General features: G+C 34.1%; 1 protein-coding gene across 2 annotated transcripts in view; it reads left to right on the forward strand.

Moving 5' to 3' along the window:
• The window catches only part of Cyp20a1 (cytochrome P450 family 20 subfamily A member 1), a 60,238-nt gene that overhangs the window by 28,483 nt on the left and 18,629 nt on the right, over positions 1-13,126 (forward strand). For both annotated transcript variants that reach the window (XM_005338925.4, XM_040294733.2), the window contains 2 exons: positions 4,232-4,399; positions 10,375-10,453. In XM_005338925.4, coding sequence (XP_005338982.1) covers positions 4,232-4,399; positions 10,375-10,453 — 247 coding nt within the window. The remainder of the gene's footprint in view (positions 1-4,231; positions 4,400-10,374; positions 10,454-13,126) is intronic.

Raw genomic sequence — 13,126 nt, forward strand, 5'->3', positions numbered from 1 at the left:
TATTATTGTTGGTTGTTCAAAACATTACATAGTTCTTGATATATCATATTTCACACTTTGATTCAAGTGGGTTATGAACTCCCATTTTTACCCCATATACAGATTGCAGAATCAGCACAGAATATTTAAGTAGCTTGTCCAAGGTCATATAGCTAATAAAAAAGTAGTAGGATTAGGATTTGATCCCAGTCACTTGACTCTAGAGCTTTATACTTATCCACAAGGCTGGTAGGCCAGTTCTACTCCCCTAGGATATATTTTGTTTGGTTGGTTTTTCTTTCTTTAAATTTTCTTTAGTCTTGCAGTTAATAATATCCTAATGTAAGGTGGAATTAAAAATCACCTGCTTTGCCTTGCTGGGCGTGTAGCTCAGTGGTAGAGCAATTGTCTAGCATGTTTGAAGCTCCAGGTTTGATCCCAGGAAAACACACACACACACACACACACACACACACACACACACGCACCCACACACAATCACGTCTCTGAAATTCTATTAATTTCACAATAATTACTAAATAAATTTCTAACCACTTTAAAAAATATATTTTTTAGTTGAAGATGGACGCAATACCTTTATTTTATTTATTTGTTTATTTATTTATTTATTTATGTGGTGTTGAGGTTTGAACCCAGTGCCTCACAGTACTAGGCAAGTGCTCTACCACTGATCTACAGCTCCCACCTGCTAATAAACACTTTTTTTAAAAAAAAGGAAATTTGTATTTTTCTGAAAGATTATGTATATATGCTAAAATCTTATCTATTAAATTATAAACCTGCCTCCAAGTAGAAATTCATTTTAAGCTTTATTTTTTTGTCATATAATATTATGTTAGTTAAAATTAACACAAATTTTTAAAATGTTTTAGTCTTGTAATGTTGCCAGACTGGTTTCCAGTTCTGGAGCTTAGGAGATCCTCCTGCTTCAGCCACCACATGCACCACCATGCCCCATTTAGCTATTGATTAATTAATTAATTTATTTTCAATACTGGGCATAGAACCCAGGGCCTTGTGCATGTTAGATGAGTACTCTACTTCTGAGTTACCTGTGTAGTATTTTAATCTTAACATTCTGAGGATATCTATAGATGATTATATTTTTATTGAATATTCATGATAAGATTAAATAGATACATTTGTTGGGTCTTTACAATTTATACTCATAAACATGAGATGTATGCATGATATTAAGGTAGCTGGTAGTAAATATTTTAGCATAGACACTCAACCATAACTGTTAAATCATTAGATCTAATTAGCAGAACTCTTAGCCATGTAAAGGTACATAAACAACACAAGACAAAATTTGGAGAGATATTTTTTATTTTTCTCCATATTTTTATTTGTACATTATAATTGTACATAATAGTGGGATTTGTTGTTTCATATTCATATATGCACATAATAAAACAATATAATTTGTTCAATATCATTCCACAGTATTTCCCCTTTTCCTCCCTTCCTCCATTCCCTGGTCTTCTTCTAGTGATTTCCCTTTGATTTTCATCGGATTCCCCCACCACCACCTTTCTTTTCCCTTTTTCCTCTCTAGCTTCCACATATGAGAGAAAATATGTGACCCTTGACTTTCTGAGTTTGGCTTATTTTGCTTAACATAATGTTCTCAAGTTTCTTCCATTTTCCTGCAATTGGCATAATTCCATTATTCTTTAAGGCTGAATAAAACACCAAGGTTTATATATACTACATTTTTTTTTAAGTCCATCCTTCCAATGGCAGACACATTAGGCTGATTACATAGTTTGGCTATTGTGAATTGTGCTGCTATAAGCATGGGTATGCATATATTATGGTAGTATGATGACTTTAATTCTTTAAAATAAAACCAAGGGATGGTATTGCTGGGTCTTATGGTGGTTCTATTCCTAGTCTTTTGAGGAACTTCCATATTGATTTCCATAGTGCTTGTACTCATTTACAGTTCCACCAACAATATAAAAGTGTCCCTTTTCTCTACATCCTACCATTTCTTATTGTTTGTATCCTTGGTGACTGCTATTCTGACTGGTGAGAAATGAAATCTCAGTGTAGTTTTGATTTGCATTTCCCTAATTGTTAATGATAAAGGACTTTTTTATGTATTTGTTGGCCATATGTATTTCTTTTTTAGATAAGTGTCTACTATTTGTTGGCCATTTGTGTTTCTTCTTTAGATAAGTGTCTACTATTTGGCTAACAGAGCAGGTAGTACGTACTGTATGGATGTGTTGCATGAAGGAATGATTTACATACTGGGCAGGACAAAGCATGACTTTGTGAGATTTTATCACACTACTCAAAAAGGCACACTTTAAAACTTGTTAATTATTTCTGGCATTTTTGTTTAATATTTTTAGACCAGTTGAAATTACACATCTTGGGCAACTACTGTGTGTGGAATCATTTTGTTGGTAACTTGAAAGTAAATTGTAAGTGTGTAGATGCATGCGTGTATGTTGATGGGAATCCAACCCAGGGCCTTATATATGCTAGGCAAGTGCTCATTCATCAAGCTACACCTCCAGCCCAAAAGTAATTTTTAAGTTATGTAGTTATCTTGTATTTTGATCACTATTTTAATGTTTTATTTATACTTCACTCAAATTTGAGTTCATTTTTAATTCATTCTTTCCTTATCTTTTCCTTATTTCTTTTTTGAGACAGTGTCTCACTATGTTGCTCAGGCGGTCTTGAATTCCTGGGTTCAAGGGATCCTCCTCAGTTAGCCTCCATTGTAACCAGGACTACAGACAGGCTCCTGAGAGTTCTATTATAAGTATATTAACTGGATTGGTGTTGTGGCTCAGTGGTAGAGCAGTTGCCTAGATGCATGAGGCACTGGGCTCAATCCTCAGCACCACATATAAATAAATAAAGGTATTATGTCCATCCATAACTAAAAATTTTTTTAAAAAGTATATTAACTGGATCAATTCAGTTAACCTGGATTAGAATCATTAAGTCATCTCTTTTCCAAAAAACAAGTTTTATTTCCAAATGTTTGACTTTAATTTTTTTAAAAAAATTATTTAGTTGTAGATGGACACAGTACCTTTATCTTGTTTATTTAGTTTTTTTATGTGGTGCTGGCTATCAAACCCAACGCCTCAGGCATGCTAGGCAAGCTTTCTACCACTGAGCCACAACCCCAGCCCCCAAATGTTTCACTTTAAATAGGAGAAATCTCTGTAATACTAAATCTTTTCATTCTGAATATTCTTTTTCTCACAAAAGTTAATTTTAATCCTTTATACTATAATGAGACTTTCAAAGAATTGACATGGAAAAGGAACTTAATTTGAGTTCCTAACATGGTAGGAACTTTCCGTATAGTAGCTCACAGAACCTTTACTACACTATGTGACATGGTTATATTCATTCCTGTCACAACAACCATGCAAGTTAGCAGGTGTCACCCTAGCTGAACTGTTCAAGTATCTAAACTTTAGGTTAAGCACATTTCCTGAAGCCACTTTACTTCCAAGTGTCAGAGCCAGAAATAAAATCAAGATTTTTCTAGAGCTGGGGATGTGGCTTAGAGGTTAAGAACCCCTGGGTTCAATCCCTGGTAAAATATAAAAAGATTTTTCTGACTACAAAGTCTGTGATCGTTTTACTTCATATTATTTGTACTCCACTATGTAGTTAATGAATGTTTGTGAATAAAGGAATGACATAGAGGCTCTAAGAGGCACATGTTTTAAAGCATACAGAAGCAATCAATAAACATGATTCATGTTTATTAGAATATCTGGTAAATCTCTGTTTTTTTAATGTTTATTTTTTAGGTGGACACCATATCTTTATTTTATTTATATGTGGTGCTGAGAATCGAACCCAGTGCCTCACACATGGTAGGCAAGTGCTCTACCTCTGAGCCATAACCCCAGCCCCTAAACCTCTACTATTTTTAAGTAGATGCTAAGATTTTGGTCTCTGCAGTTTCCATTAGGTTTGAGTTTTTTCTGTGTTTGAATTTTTAATTTACATTTTCTGTTTGTATTGTTGTGGCGGTTCCATTTTGCTTTGCAGATCTGCTCTTTAGCAGAAGTTGAACCTGATGTTGAAAAGGGATTACATATGGAGCCAGAGTCTGAAATACCTGATGCTTACTTTGGTTCCAGAGTTGAACTGTGTATGCCATGAAATGAATCTATTTGCTGAGTTGTTCTAAGATTTATTGAGAAGAAAGAATAAATTGTTGTGGCTTTCTGTTTTCTTTCAGCTTTCAGAAGAATTATTAGATAAATGGCTCTCCTACCCAGAGACCCAGCATGTACCCCTCAGCCAGCATATGCTTGGTTTTGCTATGAAGTCTGTTACACAGATAGTAATGGGTAGTACATTTGAAGATGACCAGGAAGTCATTCGCTTCCAAAAGAATCATGGCACAGTAAGTCTAGTGACAAATTTAAAATTATTGTTTTCATCACACTGGATGATAAAATGCTGACTTTGCCTCTCAAGAAAAGTTAAGCTTCTTGTTTTGACCTAAAAAGAACAATATGAGCTAAAATAGCTCTTTTTAAAAAAAAAATTATGAATTGCTTTTGTGGTATGTGTGTGTATGTGTGTGTGTGTAAGTAGAGATGGAAACCCAGGAGTGCTTTACCATCCTTTTTCTTTTTTTTTTTTTAATTTATTCTTTTTCATGATGGGTATTTGTTTTCAGGTTTTAGTATCATGAATGCACTTACACAAATCCCATGTTGTTTATGTGCAAGAATCTATCTTGAGTATATATCTAGAAAGGAAATTGCTAGATATTAGAGTATATTAAGGTTTGACATTAGAAGATAGTGTTACATTGTTTTCCAAGGTGGTTACACCATTTCTATTCCCTCCAGTAAGTCTCTATTCTTAGGTAGTATTCAATCCAGTAAAATGTAAGATAAACAAATGAAATGATTTACTATTACATATTCATAAACAAAGTAAAGGAATGAAAACTTCAAGATATACCTCCTACGGAGGGTAGATATAATTAAAACACAATATATGCATGTATGGAAGTGTTACAGTGAAACCTATTAGTTAAGGAGATATGGTTCTTGGGGATGAGGATCAAGCAGCAGGTGAATTTGTCTCCTGTCCTCCTTTGATTCATTGGAGTTCATCTAGAGAGATGTTTGTTTCTCTCATTTCTATTTTCTTAGTTTTTTTTTTTTTTAATTTGTTCTACTTAGTTGTACATGACAGCAGAATCCATTTCAACTCATCATACACAAATGGAGTGTAACATTTCAATTCTCTGGTTGTACACAGTGTAGAGACGCATCATTTGTGCCATCATACATGTACCTAGATTAATGATGTCCATCTCATTCCACCATCTTTTCTATCCTCATAACTTTTCCCTCTTCCCTTTGAGAGATAGTCTTGCTGGATTACTAAAATGGCCTTGAACTTGTGATCCTTCTCCCTCAGCTTCCTGAGTTGCTGGGATTACAGGTGTGTACCACTATGCCCAGCTAAAAATTACTTTTTTTGCCTAGGTTCAAACCCAGGGCTTTGTGCATGCTAGACAAGTGCTCTGACACTGAGTTAAATTCCCAACCCCAAGAATTGTTTTTTTTAAGCAAATACTTTTTGAAATGTAAAAAGTATGTGACTAAAGAATTTTTCTTTTAATACTTAATAGTATGTTATAAAAGTAATATTGAATTCTAGAATAAGGAGACAAACTGTACTTAATAGAACTAGATTATGTCATACATAGGAAGAAGTTCAACAAAGTCAGTGGAACATAAAAATACTAAGAGGTAAATATGATTAGAAGCAAGAAAATTCAGTCTGTAACTGAATTATTGTTTGCCTTTTCTAGATTCATCTATGGAATTTTTTCTTTTTTAAATCAGTCTCAACATTAGATTATTTAGTTGAAATCATATTTAGATTACTTTGTTGAAATCTACCACATTTCAGATCTGAGAAATTATTCCTTTTATTAAAATGTATAAAGACAGATTAAATAATCTTAATCTAAATAATGTGTTCTAAACAAAACTCTCCAGGAACTGTAGGTTAATACCCTGTCTCTGTTTAATAATATACTTTTTGCTATTAAAATAACCTCACTGCTTTTGTCTGATGGTTTAAAACACAAAACATTTTTTTTTCATAAAACTTTTATATATTCAGGCATATAAAAATTAAAGTGGGAGAGCTGGGGTTGTGGCTCAGAGGTAGAGCGCTCGCCTAGCATGAGTGAAGCACTGGGTTCCATCCTCAGTGCACATTAAAAAACAATAAAATAATATTGTGTTCATCTATAACTAAAAAATAAATATTTTTTAAAAACTAAAGTGGAAAATATATGTATTTTTTTTGCAGTACTAATACTAGGCATTGTACCTGGTGATACTAGTGGATTGTACCACTAAGCTACATCCTTAGCCCTTTTTATTTTTTCCTCTCAAGACATTGTTTTGCTAAGTTGCTGAGGCTGGTCTCAGATCTGTGATCTTCCTGAAAATCATTTTAAATTCCTCTTCCTGGAGTAAACTATGCTATGTCCCTTGGCAAAAGAAATTGGTTAGGTAATTCCTAAAATATCTTCTCATTTAATGAAGAATCAATTTTTTAATTTAAATGTTGACAAAAGAGCATTTTTAAAAAGAGACCTCTAACATTGCTTCCAAGATTTTCTTCTAACCACTGATGTCCTACATGTTTTTATGCTATTTTCCTGTTCTTCCCTTTTCTTTCTTTCCATATAACTTCAAAGCAGAAATTTATTCAGACTTACAGAAAAGTTACAGCTTATACAGGAACTCCCACATACCCTTTCCCCAATATAGTGGTTGTTTACATTTTGTTCCATTTGATTTTTTTATGCATTCATCCGTTTGTCTGTCTATCCATACATTCATTCATACATCCAATCCATCTATGTATCCTTTCCTTCCCCCTTTCCAGAACTACCTAAGAGCAAAATAGATGTTTTACCTCTAAATATCCTCAGTCTGTGTCTCCTAAAACAAGGATATTTTCTTATATAGTGACAACTCATTAAGTTTAACACTGATACAATCCTGTTAGCTCATCCAGAACCTATATTCAAATTTCTTCAGTTATCCCAGTAATACTCTTATAGTTTCGTCTTCCCCAAACCCAAGGCTCAGCTTAGGTCATCGCTCATTACCTTTAGTGATCAAACTTCTTTAATATGGACAGTTTCTCAGTCTTTTGTTTATTTGCTTTGACATCAACATTTTTAGAAAGTACAGGACCATTATTCTGGTAAATATCTATCATTTTGGAATTATCTGATATTTTGAGTAGATTCAAAGTATGGGGTCGAGCACAGTGGTGCATGCCTATAATCCCAGTGTCTCACGAGGCTGCGGTAAGAGTTCAAGGCCTGTCTCAGCAACTTATTGAGGCCCTAAGCAACTTAGCAAGACCCTGTCTCTAAATAAAATATAAAAAGGGCTGGAGATGCGGCTCACCAGTTAAATGTCCTAGGTTTAATCCCTGGTACAAAAAAAAAAAAAAAAAAAAAGAAAAGAAAGTACATCTTCTTTTGTGTAGGAATCTGTTATTAATGTTAATTAATGTTATAAGAAGCTGATAAAGAAAATGCTCAGATGATAAACAGAACTTAATTCCTCAAATGATCTTTTAATGTCTGTAACACCAAGGGGTTGCCATTGTTCCAGTCATGCACCAGTAATAGTAAGCAATTTGTGAATTCAGAGGTAATGACAACTTCATCTACATTGCTGATAATAGTTGGCAGATGTCATCAGTTTTAAAATGCATACTTATTTACTGGTGTTAAAGTGTGAAAAAATGTACACCTCATATTCAGTTGCAGTCTGTGTTTGTGAACTGCCCTCCAAAAAACATTCCCCTAATTATTTCTCCACCAATATTAGTGTACTCTTTCCCAGTGCTTTTGACAACATTTAGATCAGTGGTCCATTAAATATTTGTCTATGTAATAAGTAAAAAAGACATTTTATGCTAAGTGAAGTGGTACACATCTATAATCCCAGTACGAGGGAAGCTGAAGTAGGAGGATTGCAAGTTCAGGGCTAGCCTCAGCAATTTAGCAAGATCCTCAATAATTCAGCAGGACTTTGTCTTAAAATAAAATGAACTGGGAGCTGGGCTGGGGTTGTGGCTCAGTTGTAGAGAGCTTGTAATCCCAGGTACAAGGAAGGCTGAGGCAGGAGGATTGCAAGTTCAAGGCCAGCCTCAACAATTTATCAAGATCCTCAATAATTCAGCAGGACTTTGTCTTAAAATAAAAAGAACTGGGAGCTGAAGTTGTGGCTCAGTGGTAGAGAGCTTGTCTAGCATGTGTAGGTCACTGGGTTCAATCCTTAGCACCACATAAAAATAAAATAGGGATATGTGTCTACCTACAACCAAAAAAAAAAAGTTTAAAAAAAAGAATTGAGGGGTGTATATCAGTGGTAAAGTGGCCAGGGTTTAACCCACCCCCTGAAAAGGTATTTCATGATTAAATTACATTTTAAAAATCTTTTACGAGGTTAAATGTGTTTTTATAATTTTGTCAAACATTCATATTGTTTTTGTGAAATGCTTTCTCATGTACTTTGTAATATTTATGTTGGTGAGTTTCTTTTTCTTAATAATCTGTAGAGCTCCTTATTTTTGTATTTCATTTGCTTTTACTTTTATTTGTAGTGTTTTTTCACTATCATAAATGTTAATATTTTTATGTAGTTTAATCAATTCATATTTTTCCTTATGGATTCTGTCATGTGCTCTCTGTCATGCCTAGAAACTCCTTTAGAAACACTCTTTGAGGATATTCCTAATAAAAACATTTAGTTTTATAGTACTTTTACGTTTGTGTGTATGTGTGTGTTTGTATGTGGTGCTGGGGTATCCAGTATCTTGTGCATGTGAGGCAAGCAAGCAGTCTACCAACTGAGCTACATCCCAGCCCATTTTTTTTTTTAACATTCAAGTAATCTGAAAAGTATATAGATTAAGATAAGGGTTAAGAACCTTAACTCTTTTACTGTTTTTTAAATACTTAGCCATTGATTAATAAGGGTTATATTTTTCCCCTAAGTTTTTCAGAGCCTTTTATTTATTTTTTTGCAGTACTGAGGATTGAACTCAGCTATCACTGAGCTATAACCCCTGCTTCTTCTTCTTCTTCTTTTTTTTTTTTTTTTTTTTTTTTGTAGTACTGGGGATTGACCCAGGGCCTGTGCACATGCTGCAAGCACTCTACCAACTGAGCTATGTCCCAAGCCACTCCCCAACCCCCATCCCCGCCCTCGCCCTCTTATTTTGAGAGAGGGTCTTGCTAAATTGTTGAGGCTGGCTCCAAACTTTCAATCCTCCTGCTTCACCCAGCCTTCTACATAGCTGGGATTACAGTTATGGTCTACTGTGCCTGGCTCAGAGCTTTTCTGTTGTAATCAAGTTAGGTTTTTAATGAGAGAATCATCCAATTTTGAAACAGTGGAAGCCTATTAGGCTGCTAGTTCTTTCTTTTTGTTTTTTAATGTTTATTTTTTAGTTGTAGTTGGACACAATACCTTTATTTATTTATTTTTATGTGGTGCTGAGAATTGAACCCCCATGCGCGCTAGGCGAGCGCTCTACCACTGAGCCACAACTCCAGCCCTAGGCTGCTAATTATTTCTAATGTTAGATTAATTTTTAACCCTTGCTGGGCCTCAACCAATGATTATCAATATTTCAGGTGAAGTAAAAATTTGTAATTGTCTATGAATTTTTATTTATATACTTATGCCATTAAATATAAGAAAAAAATGGAGGATACACTCTGTTGCTCTACCACTTTTCCTCTGTTCCTATGGGTATTTTTTTTCTTTTCTTTTTTTTTTTTAATTAGTAAATGTTAGACATTATTACCTTTATTGTTTTTATTAAGGCAATGTTTTGGTTTGATCCAAAATTCTTTTAGGTTAATGTTCTCCCTAGTTTCTGGAGAATTACATTAGGCTAGTTCTGATTTAGTAGATTCAATGGTGGGGCAAAAATTCTAGATTTCTAACATGCTTTCAGGTGTTCTTATCATTTGGCTCCAAAGATCACAATTTGGGAAGCAGGTCAATTAGGTGTTCTCATAAAGTGTTGTTGTTTTTTTTTAAAGAAGGAACTTTTCATTTTCTAGTTGTAATTTGTTTGAAAGTGCCTTGACTGAAATCATTGAAATATATTTGATTCCCTGTCCTACAAACTATGGAGTTAATGGTTATGCAGCCACTTAAAAGGGAGGACTTAATCATTGGAGTTGTTGGTGTGGGAAGAGTTTCCTAATTATTAGCTTACATTGTTCTATATTTAGAAAATGTGGATATAATTTTTTAAATGTGCATAACAGGTAATAGATATATGTTTTCCTATTTTCAGGTTTGGTCTGAGATTGGAAAAGGCTTTCTAGATGGGTCACTTGATAAAAGTGCAACTCGGAAAAAACAATATGAAGATGGTAAGTTTGGTCATTCTTCATTTTTAATAAGGACAAAAAGATATGTGCCCCAGTTTTACTAAGGTTGTCTCTGAATGGTGAGCTAACAAGTCATATACATTTTTTTCACTTTATGCTTTTTTTTCCTATGTTTTCTATAATACAAGATTTTTGTTTGGTTTGGTTTCTGTTTTTTTAACAAAAGAGAAGAAAAAGTAGGAAGTAAGTAAAAAGATAACTCTAGTACTCATTGCAAAATGAGTACACTCTCCTAGATTCATGAAAAATATGAGTATAATCCTAAGAAGGCAGTTTGACAGTACATATTAGAGTCATAAATAATGGATAAAATATCTAGAAAAAAGAAAATATTCATGAATATTTTTATGTTTGTAGTGCTGGGGATCAAACCTAGGACCTAGAACATACTAGTCAAGTGCGCTATCCCTAGGCTTTACCCCTCTTCCTTATTTTTTGTAATATTATTTCTTTTTTTTTTTTTAATAATTTTTAGTTGTCAATGGACTTTTATTTTACGTATTTATATGTGGGGCTGAGAATCTAACCCAGTGCCTCCCATATGATAGGCAGGCGCTCTGCCACTGAGCACCTGTAATACTATTTCTGTAAATAGAAAATTGAAAATAAACTTAAGTGTCCAACATTATAGGAATTGCTAAGAAAATAATGTCAATATGATTAAGTAATATATAGCTATTTGTAAAAAACAAAAAAAAATAGCAACAAAAAATTCTTGCCATTATAACACTGAGTAAAAATTTTCAAAATTGTCTGGCATTTATTACGACTTTATAATATTTACACTGAAAAATAGCAACTTTAGTTTAAGATAGCTTCCCCAATTTTTTTTCTCTTGGTCTTTTGTTGTTGTTGTTCTGTATTTTCTGTCAATGGTTGATTGGTTTTAATATTTTAATATTTTTATTTTGACCTGCTTCTATTCCTTTTCTTGGAAGCAGGCAGGTAAATTCAAATGCATAGTCTTGCTGAGCCTAGTGGCTTGTGTCTGTAGTCCCAGCTACTGGGGAGGCTGAGGTGGGAGGATTGCTTGAGCCCAGGAGTTGAGGCTTACCTGGCCAACACATAAGACCCTGTCTTAGGTTGGGGATATAGCTTAGTTGGTAGAGTGCTTGCCTAGCATGCACAAGACCCTGGGTTCAATCCCTAGCATCGCCAAAAGAAAAAACAAAAAAAACAACAACAAAAAGAACCTTGCTCTCTTTCCATAATAAGACCCTGTCTCAAAAACAAACAAAAATATGGGCTGCATTAGAATAATGGTTATTTTCATGTATTTTTTTTAGATGAACACAATATTTTTATTTTATTTATTTTTTTGTGGTGCTGAGGATTGAACCCAGTGTCTCACGCACATGAGTCAAGCACTCCACCACTGAGCTACAACCCCAGCCCTCTCTTCATTCTTGTAACAAATTTTTACTGTGGTTTACTATGTGCTAGGCCCTATTCTAGGCACAGGAGACAAAATCCCTGTCCTCATTAGCTTGCTATTCTAGTGATTACCTTGATGTCCAACAGAAATTTTTTTGAAAAGTCTTTTAATGGACACAATTTGGTTTTCATTACCATTTATGGATGCATTTGGATTAAGTACCCTTGATAAAAAAAAAAAAAGTATTTCAGAGATATTGGTTAAATTAACGTAAGATGAAAATTTAATGTATTTTTTATTCCAAATAAAAATAGATTGTCTGCATATGTTCCTTGGCCTATCACATGGGCATAAATCAAATTTGAACTTTTATTGAAAATAATTATGTTTCGGTACCTATCAGTGGAATCCCCATGAGTAGAGCAAAGCTTCCTTTGTTCTAATTTCTAACTTGCCCTGCTGTCATATGGGGTCTCTAACCTAGGAAAAAGATTTGACTTCCAGCAGGTGAAAGAAGATGAAAGAGACAGGTAGGATAGTAGACATGCTTTATTCAGCCTCCAGTTTCAGCTTTAGCACCCAGACAGGTCCAATTTACCTCTATTTAGCCCTGGAGTCTTTTCCATAGGCCTTTTTTATATGTAGGCCAAACAAAGAAGGCCCATTGCCAACAGATTACATAAGGGAGCTCATGCTCACAAGTCAGTGTTTATGATCTTGAGTATATATACTGAATCAAAGTGTTTCTGGCTGTGACTAACCTATAACATAGCAGGTTCTCAACCCTGGCTACACATTTAAAACATAACATAACATAATCTGCAGGAAATCTCAGCAAGGGAGCCCAACTACAGCCATTTTAGGCCTGCCCTAACACCTGCACATTAGAATCCCTTGGAGAACTTAAAACAAAACTTGATGATCAGGCCCTTTTTTAGGACTAATTTCTCCAAAGCCCTGGAAATCAGTCAGATTATTTTGGAAGTACTCTCCAAATTATTCTAATGTACTTATAGTACTGAGAATGTGTAACAGTAATTCCCAAATATTGCTACACACTGAATTTTTAAAATATATATTGAAGCCTTCCCTCTACCTGCAAGCTTTCAGATTTACTTGGTATAATGTGTAACTTGTGAATTACTATTTTTTAAAAAAGCTTCCCACGTGATTCTAATGTGTGACAAAGTTTTGGTACTACTGTTGCTTTATGCTCATTTTCACTACTGCTGTGTCAAATTCATTCAGTTTTATAAATACTTAGTGAAATTTTGTAATAT

Source organism: Ictidomys tridecemlineatus, chromosome 7, assembly GCF_052094955.1.
Source record: "Ictidomys tridecemlineatus isolate mIctTri1 chromosome 7, mIctTri1.hap1, whole genome shotgun sequence".
In the NCBI taxonomy this organism is placed as follows: Eukaryota; Metazoa; Chordata; class Mammalia; order Rodentia; family Sciuridae; genus Ictidomys; species Ictidomys tridecemlineatus.